At 45.3% G+C, this 10113-nt stretch overlaps 1 protein-coding gene and 1 pseudogene across 2 annotated transcripts; one reads left to right on the top strand and one right to left on the bottom strand.

The window, feature by feature from the left end:
- Nucleotides 1-94: 94 nt before the first annotated feature.
- Nucleotides 95-9842, bottom strand: LOC136542109 (probable mitochondrial adenine nucleotide transporter BTL1). 2 transcript variants are annotated; one of them, XM_066534396.1, is made up of 5 exons: nucleotides 9452-9842; nucleotides 6320-6414; nucleotides 1127-1460; nucleotides 774-1011; nucleotides 95-603 (listed from the first exon to the last, which is right to left on the bottom strand). In XM_066534396.1, the coding sequence occupies exons 1-5, from the start codon at nucleotides 9653-9655 to the stop codon at nucleotides 347-349; spliced, it is 1128 nt and encodes a 375-aa protein (XP_066390493.1). In that variant the 5' UTR covers nucleotides 9656-9842; the 3' UTR covers nucleotides 95-346. The 2 variants fall into 2 exon arrangements, with proteins under 2 accessions (XP_066390493.1, XP_066390494.1); XM_066534397.1 differs by lacking the exons at nucleotides 6320-6414; nucleotides 9452-9842 and adding an exon at nucleotides 1831-2538.
- On the top strand, nucleotides 3692-5309 carry LOC136542110 (uncharacterized; annotated as a pseudogene).
- Nucleotides 9843-10113: the final 271 nt, after the last annotated feature.

Below are 10113 nucleotides of genomic sequence, written 5' to 3'. Positions count from 1 at the left end.
AATCCACATCCACTTCTCGACGAGCTCCATCTAAGCTTGGACAGCTACACCAATGGTGATGACATAGCATAACCAGAGAAGAGACACTTAGCGGTTCCACTTAAATAGGATACATAGATATAGATTAGGAGTTCATGAAATCCATTTCTTAACATAACAAAAATCAATCAGATATTCAGAATCGATTACGCAACAAATGCTTCCACTCAGCCAAAAAGAGAAACGCATCCTATCTACCCATTCGGCACAGGCGGGATTCCAAAACTGAAAATGGATCAGAAATCCCAGCAAAGGAGCAAACTCATCTACGGCACCGCCTCCATTGTTAAAAAAAACAGCTTGTTCGCTAAGCGCGCCGCTTGTCCCTCTCAGCCAGAAGAATATCCTTCCATGTCTCGTAGAACACCCAGGTGATGCCGGAATTCGGCATGACCTTCAGGCAGCTCGCCCCCCACCCACGGTAAAGCCCCAGGAACCCCTCCTCCCGGATCACCTCTGACAAAGCAGCAATCATGTTAGGCGGGCACTTCCCCTGCAGAGCGCCGACCATCAGCCGCTTCCTTGCTACTTCCAGCGGGAAGCTGATTGTGCTTGCAGTGAGACCTGTGTATCCAAAAGTAAAATGTCAGTCCTATTTGCTCAGACTCCAAGTTATCATGAAACGGAATGGCCCTGACTTTTCTATCTCGTTGTCAATTTAAGACAAAATGTTGAAGTAGTAAGCCACAGGTGACTGACTGAAACTAGATGCAATGAGATGCTGATTCATTTACCTGAAAGAGCCCCAATAATTAGAAGCTCAGGGCGGCTCAAAGATGACTTCTTATGCAAGCGGCAGTAAGAGGTCTTGATTGTATCATACATAAAAAAGTAGCATGTGCTGTAAGGAAGCATGCCAATTAGTGTTGGACAGAGCCCAGCATAGAGACCACCTATACCATCAGCCCGATAGATCTTGCTGAAGGCAAGGCTAATGCTTGAATAAACCTCTCGATTGATAGTCAAGCGATCCTGTAAGAACATCAATAATGTGACATTAAGTAACAATGCAATAAGACTTTCACAGTTGAATATACGGATGAAGAACTAGCGCGATCTGTCAACAAGGACTCAATTTAGCAATTACCTTGATAACTTCGAGAGGATGGCATGCCAATGTGCCAGCTATTCCAGCAGCAGCACCGGCAATAGCAACCGGAGATAAGAAGTGAAGTGGAAGCTTGATTTTCAGATTACCAAGTTGTATCTTTGGGCATCCATCCTCTTTCCATTTCTCTTGAGCTTCTGTCATGCTCCTCTTGACACATTCAAATGTTCCGAGTTCAACTGCTTGTGTTGGAATAATGCGGAGCATGTTGATTGTATTTCCTGCCCAAAGCCCTTGCCACCCATTTTTTTCAATGATCTCCACCAAACTACCAAAAATATGCCTAGATCCTACTCCTACAACCATTCTTGTCCTGAAATTAGTACACAATGGTATATGTGACCATTCCTTTTGCTTTAATCAATAGATAATTATGAAAATATTTGTATGATGTTGAAACAAATCAGCCAACAGCATTTGTTGAACTACATGTTTCAACAACACAGGATCTGCTTGGTTTCTTGGCTCAGCCAGACAATTGCTGGCCTAGCCTAACTAGGCAAGGATACCTGTTTGGTATGCATAGAGAAAACTAGCTATGCCAGGCGAGCTTGCCTCCGCGGGCGAGAAAATCCTTGCCAGCCTGGGCAAGCCGAATTGGCTCTCCCGCGCAGGCAAGGCGAGCGCGTCGAGCGAACAAAAGCACGCGAGCGAGGAAGAAAAGGTGGGATGCATCTGCTCACCGCTCTCCACCTCTTCTCAACTCGCAGAACACAGGTACTCCCTCTCGGGCTCTCTGCTCCTCTCTGGATTCTCCCCATGACCCCATCTGTTTTTCCCCTTCTAATCCCTTCTCTCTGTAAAATCACTAATCAGGTTCATTGGATTGGTGCACTCTGTCCTCCACATCTAGGATTTGGGGGCCATCTCTGCACAATCGCAGATTACTGCCGGCTGCCCTTCCTGAGAGGTAACTCAAGTTGCATTTCTCCTCCATTTTTTTTTGCGATTTGATGCACAGATTCTTTCCTTGTACTTATAAACTTGTATTTCCCTTCAAAACTTTTGTGATTTGATGCACAGATTCATTTTTCCATCTAGTTGAAGGTGACGTACTAAGATTTGGGGGTGGAAACTTTTCTTTTAGTGGAAAAGCCTGCAAGTAGCAGCAAGCACAACTCAATAACGCATTTCGTGGTAGGACAAATAAGTACAATGCAGTTCAGTCTGTACTAGAGGCTTAATTTTTGGACGAAATAGGAGAGACCAATGATATTCCTCCTTTGAGACTATTAGCTTTTAGGATGAATTCATGCTTTTTTATTTCCCATGCAAGAGCAACTAAAGAACTGACTTTATTGTTCATATAGATGGACAGCACTTCAGATTTCCGTAGCAAACTGGCTTTTATGGCTGCATCTATGGTGGCAAATTGGACAGTCATCTGTTACCTACACAATAAAAGTAGTCCTGTAAGGTACTCTATTTTGGAGAAAAATAGGGACAGGATGGCTTACCTAAAGAACTTATATTGCGGCCAAGATTCAGACACTATTAATCTTCTTAGAATGAGTAAAGATGTCTTCTTCAATCTATGCACAAAGTTACATTCTATGCATGCATTTCGTGACACTTGGCACTGCTCAGTTGAGGAACAAGTAGCCACGTTTCTTCAAACAGTTGGCCATAAGAAAAAGAACAGGGACAAAAAGTTTCATTTTTCAAGATCTACTGAAACTATTAGTAGATATTTCAACGAAGTTCTGTATGCTATTGGCCAACTTGGACCTGAGATGCTTAGACATAGATCAACAGATGTACTCTCCAAAATCCAAAACAACACAAGATTCTACCCATATTTTGAGGTATGCTTCACCATGTCTAATAAAATAAAAACACACGATTGGTTAAGTAACAAATCAATTTATATAAGTGCTAACTTCTCTGATTTATACAAACTATTGCATTGGTGCTATCGACAGAACCCATATCCCCTGCAATGTTCCAGCAATTATGGCAGATCGTTTTCGTGGTAGAAAGCCATTCACAAGTCACAACCCAAAATGTCCTAGTAGCTGTTGATTTTGATTTGTTGTTCACATATGTGAGTGCTGGTTGGGAAGGTTCAGCACATGACTCTACTGTCTTGAGACACTCCCTGGATCACCCAAATGGGCTCCGTGTTCCAGAAGGTTTGGTTGCTCCTTTCGATGCATTTGTGCATACAACAAATCATATGTTAGGTAAGTATTATCTCGCAGATGCTGGATATGCTGCAATGCTGGGATTTTTACCACCATATCCCCAAGTTCGTTACTATTTAGGCCTCAGACCCCACAAGAACTTTTCAATTTGCGACACTCTTCTTTGCGCGCCACTGTTGAGAGAGCATTTGGTACCTTGAAGAACAGATTCAAAGTACTCATGAGTAGACCATTCAACCCCTTTCCTTCACAAGGGTTGTCATAGCATGCTGCATACTTCACAATTGGATTTTGCAAAATGGTGGAGCTGACCAGTTCGTATACACTGAACAATTATGGAGAGAGTTATATCCTCGTTCAAACCGTTTCCGTCAACACACTGGAGCAGAACAAAGGCAAATGACAGCTTAGGGATGTTATTGCTAATAAAATGATTGAGAATAGGCATTTAGTTATTAGAGATAATGCTTGAGATATTAGTTTAATTTGTACTACTATTATTGTGCCTTTATTGTATCAGAAAATTAAGACTATTATTTGGATGTAATGTGAGATGTATGTTGCTTTGGGACCATATTTAAAAATGATCTGTACTACAGTTCTTATTACTCTTGCAAATTTAAGTTGTCATTTGTCATTTGTAGGAATCTCTGGGAACAGTGTGATGTGGCAGCAAAAGGAAGTGGAGGATCTCCTTCTATACCACAAGGAGAAAATCCAAGAGTCAGGGAGGGAGGGCCTTTGTTCTAAGGGAGGCCCATCATGAAGAGTGTGCTCGAAGGCTTAATGAAAAGTATGGTACCAACTTCACATGGAAACAAACCTACAACAACTCAACAAGTACCATAAGCTCAAAGCAGAATGGAAGCTGATCATGGAGGCAAACTCTGCTAATGGTGCTAGTTTTGATGATATTAAAAAGAAGATAATCCATGATGATGTAGAGGTTGTCAAGATGAAAGCAGTAAGTATACATGTTAAATATCATTGTGACATAAATTACAGTTGCAAACTGGATTGTATCTTAATGATTTTTTTTTTCTTTTGTGTAAATGTAGAATGGTGACAAGAGAGCCAAGTACTACAATGTTCCAATTCCCTTGTTTGATGAGATGGAGTTTGTATTCACTGGAAAACATGCTACTGGAGAGTTTAGTGTTCTTCAAGTACCATTTGATCGCCCAGCAAGGCAAGAGGATGATCTCATTGGGAATGTCAAAGCAGCTGAAGTAGTGAATCTGGATATTGATCCATCTCAGCACTACGATTCTGATACCCTCCCAGAGTATGATAGTCCAAACTCAGTAGGTTCTAAGCGCAAACCTGAAGAAAAGGAGAAGAAAGGAAAGTGTCCTAAGCAAGGTGATGAGACGGTTCATGAAATTGCTGGTTCCATACAGGCTATTGCAGAAAACAATGCGCTTTACTCATGTCACTGATCCAAATGAGAGTATTTACAAAGCCATTGATGCCATGGAGGAATATCCTTTGCTGGACCTGGTACACCTTGGTTTACAGACTTATCTTGCTGAAAATCGTCACATTACTAGCATGTTGAAGGGGCGCCCGGAGGAAGCTGTCAAGCAATGGGTGGCGCGATGGGTCTTGGATCACTATCCTGTGTGATTGTTATCTGAAGCTTCAGTCTACTGATGACTCATCAGTATTTGCAGTAGTGTCTAACTATATACGGCAAGTTGCATATTTTGGCCTCATATAAATATATGTATATGGCATGCTATATATTTTGGTAGTATGTAACTACACTTGCGGCACTGTGTACTTGGGCCATATGAAGGTATGGCAGATGTCATATTTCAGCCATATGAAACTGTATATGGCAGATAGTGTATGCGGTCTTATCAAACTATAAATGGCAGGTCTGTTGGTGGTAAAGATTGCAATGGAGTTGCAAGTTTCCTTTGATTTGAAACGTTCTTGTACTGTTAACTATTGAACAATTAACTTTGCAAATATTTAGTGTTAAAGCTGAAGTTTTCTTGTATATTAAATGGATGGTGGTAACCTCACCTAAAAGGGTTAAGTGCTGAGTGGCAGCTATTGGGGCAAGGGTTCCAAACAAGCGTGACAGTAACCTGGCCTGCAAAAACAAGCTTCTAGCAACGTTACCAAACAGATTGCCAAGAAATCTTGCTCATCCTGAAAAACTACCAAACAACCCTCTTGGCACAGCTAACCTTGCCAAGCAAGGCATTTTGCCCATCCAAGCAAGGCAAGATGCCAGTGAAAGAACCAAGCAGACCCACAGTTGAAATAACTTAAATTTTTAAAAATAATATCTGTTGTACGCAAAACAAAATAATATATTTATCCATGACAAGAAACTCCTCCCTTTTCACTGATACTCCCTTCATCCTTATTCAAAATTTGTCCAAATTATAAAGGATTTTAGGCTAATTAACTCCTCCTCACTTATAATGCCCCCAGGCCCCAATCACATGCTTACCTACCATTAATGTCTATTGTCAATCCAACCACTAGGCTCCAAATACGGCAAGCACAATATCTCCCCATGATTAAGAGAGGTTGCATTTGTCATTTGTTTCACCCCAAAATCTGTCCTAGAATTCCTAGCATACCTTATATTTCAGGATAGAGGGAGTATAGAGCTTTGGTTATATGCAGCAGTAATATAATGAGAAACTGCATGGAGAGAGAGAAAGAGTTGTTTTCCAAATTGGATGTGTAAGCGGCCCAATACCAGAAACATCTCTAGCACAACACTAAGGTAGTGCTCTGGAGAAACTAAGTAATTTATTTGTGAATTATCGGTATATGTCATCTTTCAGAACAAAGCATCATGCAAAAGATAAATGTGCTATGGGTAATTATCAGGTTGGTGGCATATCTCATCTATGAAGTGCATAATAAGAAGCAATGAAAACCAAGCTTAAAGTGTCAACGTTGAGCAAACTAGCTGTAGGATTTGCATCTAGAGTTGTAATGCGTAAATAAATTAACTGGCCAAGTGCAAAGGTTAAAGGTAGAGATAAAAGTTAGTGACTACCTGATAGTCTCTAGAGGGGCAAGAATAGCCTTTGACATAGCACCAGCTAGTGCTCCACTGGCAAATTCTCTGGCCTCTCTGCTCTCCAAAATAATCTGCAGTGAATTGGATAAAAGGGAAGGCCTCAAATAATCAGTCAAAAATCATCACTAGCTTCAAAGTTTAAATTCATAAGGCATCTATGAGAATAGAAATCAAAGCAACTTCTCCACGGAAAGTCTACCTGCAACTGCAAGTGCTTTGGCATTTTATGGTTGTCAATGTACCAAAGAATGAAAAGGGCAAGGGGAACAGAGACAACTGATTTTTTATGAGTAAACATCTTCCAAGTATGTGGATGAAGACCACAGAAGGCATGAACAGAGAAGGACAGATACCATGCCATCTGTGAAAGAGACATTTTGTCCAGACCTGTAAGGGATATCTCAAACCAAACCATACCTTTTCTAACTTGGCTTAACATACGTTTATTCCGTTTGATTTCTGGAAGCCTGTTTGACCTTCTCTTCAAGGTTTTCAATCTTAACCAGCTAGTATGGGTGTAAAGAGTATGTAGAGTAAAAGTTATTTCGCTTAGCCGGTGAGTAGAAAATATTAGTATTTCCAACTCTAGCCTACGTTTGGGATTCAATAACCAACTATCGACCTAGGTTGAGGAAAAAAACAGAAAAAAGGAAAGGTGCATAAGCATCGATTGTATGCACGATGTGGTCCTAACTCCTAAAGATAATATAGCATCATCCATACCTCAATTGTTGCACATCAATGGAAATTTAACAGAAGGCCTATGACTCAGAAAATAATAAATTGGAAACGATTATTTGGATGAAGCCACCGAGATGAATGTAAGCATAAAAGGTACTGTAGAACCGTAGAAGCACAGTCCATATCGACAGGAACAAGAGGCACCTACAGTTGACAAGACTAGTTGGAAGCTGAACTGGGCCAAAACTCTGCAACGAGGCGGCATCTGAGATTACCAAAAGCATCTTCACCGCAGCAAGTTTTACTTGCAAAAACGGTGGGAGAAGATCTCCCTAGATCAAACACAGTTCGCATACTTAGCACTTTAGCAGCATAAAAAAGGCATGCCCTTGTGACAACGTAGGAATCTGAAACTCTCTGACGAATCATCGCATCAAAAGCCTAAAACTCCACGCAACCAATGGGGGAAGCACAGATGGCAAGTAGAGCCAGCCCAGGGGCCCACGCGGTACTGTAGTGACGCGGTACTGTAATGCAGTACAGATTAGATTAGATTGTTTGGTTTGTTAAGAAAGAGATATGTGGTTTGGTTTGTTAGGAAAGATATATGTTAGATGGATTCGGTTAGGATATTTTCTTAGGGGTCAAGTCAGTCAGCTCTATAAAAAAGAACCTTGTATGAGTTATAGTCAAGCAAGAAGCAACAATTAAGTTGCTGGCTTCCCCTGGGAGCCAGCCGTTCCTGCCCTCTCTCCCTCGCGTGAACAGTACACCCCGTGGGTACTGTAGCTCTCCCTCAGCTCTCTCCCTATCAATCCTAGCAGCCACATAACAATCTGGTATCAGAGATCTCTGGTTCGATCATGTGGTTCGATCATGTCCACCCGCTGCCACCAGCGTCTTCGTCGGCGCTGCTGCCACAAATCAGCGCGCCGGCATTGGGCGCGCTGGCGTCCTCAGGGGCGATCGCGCCCTCTGCCCCGGCGCCGTCGTCTCCCGCCGCTCTCGTCCTCACCCCGGAGCAGATGACGGCCGCAGTCCTGGCGGGCATCAGGGACTTCCTCGCCGCGACCACAGCGCTGGTCATCTCGTACCAGTATGGGATGCCCTACGACGGGACTGCGACGACCTCGTTCCTAGCCGTGCCACCGCCGTCCCAGGGCGTTCCCATCCAGTAGATCCAGTTCCCGCCGTCGCCGTCACCGCTTCCGGCTTGGATCGCCGGTTCGTCGAAACCCATCTACACGGCGCCCAGTACCCAACCACACCTACCACCGCTTCCGGCCACCGGGGCTGTCTTGGCGCCTGGCGGCGCCCCGGCTCCGGGCGTCTTCTACGGCGGGGTGGACGGCCCCCTGTTCCACGGCGACAGCCTGATGCCGACGCTCTCCGCCGCGTCGCCCTCGATGGACAGCACGGGCGCGGCGCCCTCGGCCGCCGCACAGGCCCCGTTGGAGTTCGCCACATCACCAATGAAGGCCCCGGCTGCCATAACTCCGGCAGTCTCATCACCAGCTTCGCCAACAACCCCGCCAGCACTAGTGTCACCAATGCAGGCAATCATCCATGCACCGACATTGGCGGACATGGTGCCTTTGTCGCTACCTCTACGAGCCACAGCACCGATCCCTCGAGCAGGGCCGTGGCTGTTTGCATGCGCTTATTCTCCGCCGGCTCAGCAGCAGGCCTTCAAAGCTCCATCGGTCGCTTGGAGTACGCCTCCAGCACAACCCCGCTCGGCTGCACCCATAGCGGGGGTGGCTGCTCGTGGAGGGCACCATCGACTCCACATGCAGGCGTTGCATGGATTCGATCCGGGCGGATTCGATTCCAAGCAGATCAGATGGAGCAGCCAAGTTTGGCACCTCGAGGAGGAAGCAGGTCTGCCATGGCGATCTTCTCTGGACCGCAAGGTCTTCCGCTCCAGCAATCGCCACAGCTCGAGGACGAGCTATCTTCGAGGGGTGTAGTGTTATGGCAACTAGAGCTGGCCCAGGGGCCCACGCAGTACTGTAGCAACGCGGTACTACAGCGCGTGAACCGATTAGATTAGATTGTTTGATTTGTTAGGAAAGAAATATGTTGTTTGGTTTGTTAGGAAAGATATATGTTAAATTGATTCGGTTAGGATATTTTCTTAGGGGTCAAGTCACTATAAAAGAGAACCCTGTATCAGTTATAGTCAGGCAAGAAGCATCAATTAAGTTGCTGGCAGCCAGCCGTTCCTGCCCTCTCCCTCGCGTGAACAGTACCCCGCGGTACTGTAGCCCTCCCTCAGCTCTCTCCCTCTCGATCCTAGCAGCCACGTAACAACGCCAGTTTCAATTAGTTCAGGAAAAAAAATAACTGGCCAAAATCGAAAGCCGCGTCCCTTCCATCGCCCCAGAAACATGGAAACCACGTAAAATCAGGTGGGGATTTCCTTACCCTCACGGCCCCTCCGACGTCCGGTAGCCTGACGCCAATGGCCTCCGCGACCTTGGCGCCGTCGAGGCCGTCGTCCGTAGGCAGCGCCATGACGAACAGCTCCTTGTAGCCGCCCCCGCCTCCTGCCCCCGCGCCGAGGCCGGCGAAGCCCACGCTAGCGAGCGATAGCTTCCCGCCGCCGCCCGGCGCATCCTGGTAGCCCATGGCGGCGCCGCCGCGTGACCGCTTCCCTCGCGGTGCTGCTTTTGGACTTTGGGGGTGGAGGTGTTAATAATGGGGATGCAGGGGGGCGAGTGCAGACGTTGTCCCTGCTGCGCACAGCGCACTGCTCTGCTTTGCGGTCCCGGGTGGGTGGGTGATGTGTGAATCACTGACCTGTGGAGGGTGCGATCGCAAAAGAGATGAAGAAAAGAGTGTGCACGACTGTTTTGGGCAGGGGTGCGAATGTTCGGGCTCCTCCCGAGTCCCGACTAGCTCGTACGGGGTACGGCGGCGCAACTCACCTCAGATTAAGCTGGTGTTTAACCCATGAGAAGTAAAATTTAGGATGTCATATTATATGTCACATTGGAGATGTAATACCGGAATGTTTGATAATAATAATAAAATAAATTATAGAAGTTCTTATTAATCTGTGAGATGAATTTATTAAGTCTAAATAG

Source organism: Miscanthus floridulus, chromosome 3 (assembly GCF_019320115.1).
Source record: "Miscanthus floridulus cultivar M001 chromosome 3, ASM1932011v1, whole genome shotgun sequence".
Classification (NCBI taxonomy): Eukaryota; Viridiplantae; Streptophyta; class Magnoliopsida; order Poales; family Poaceae; genus Miscanthus; species Miscanthus floridulus.
Note: the sequence above shows the minus strand (reverse complement) of the source record. Positions and strands in the feature narration are given on the sequence as shown.

Bases quoted from the DNA above. Each gene is read 5' to 3' on its own strand.
- LOC136542109 (XM_066534396.1), bottom strand. From the start codon at position 9,655: ATGGGCTACCAGGATGCGCCGGGCGGCGGCGGGAAGCTATCGCTCGCT. The intron at 6,415-9,451 runs GTAAGGAAATCC...AATTCACTGCAG, and splicing joins ACGTCGGAGGGGCCGTGAGG to ATTATTTTGGAGAGCAGAGA. The intron at 604-773 runs GTAAATGAATCA...TTGGATACACAG, and splicing joins AATTATTGGGGCTCTTTCAG to GTCTCACTGCAAGCACAATC.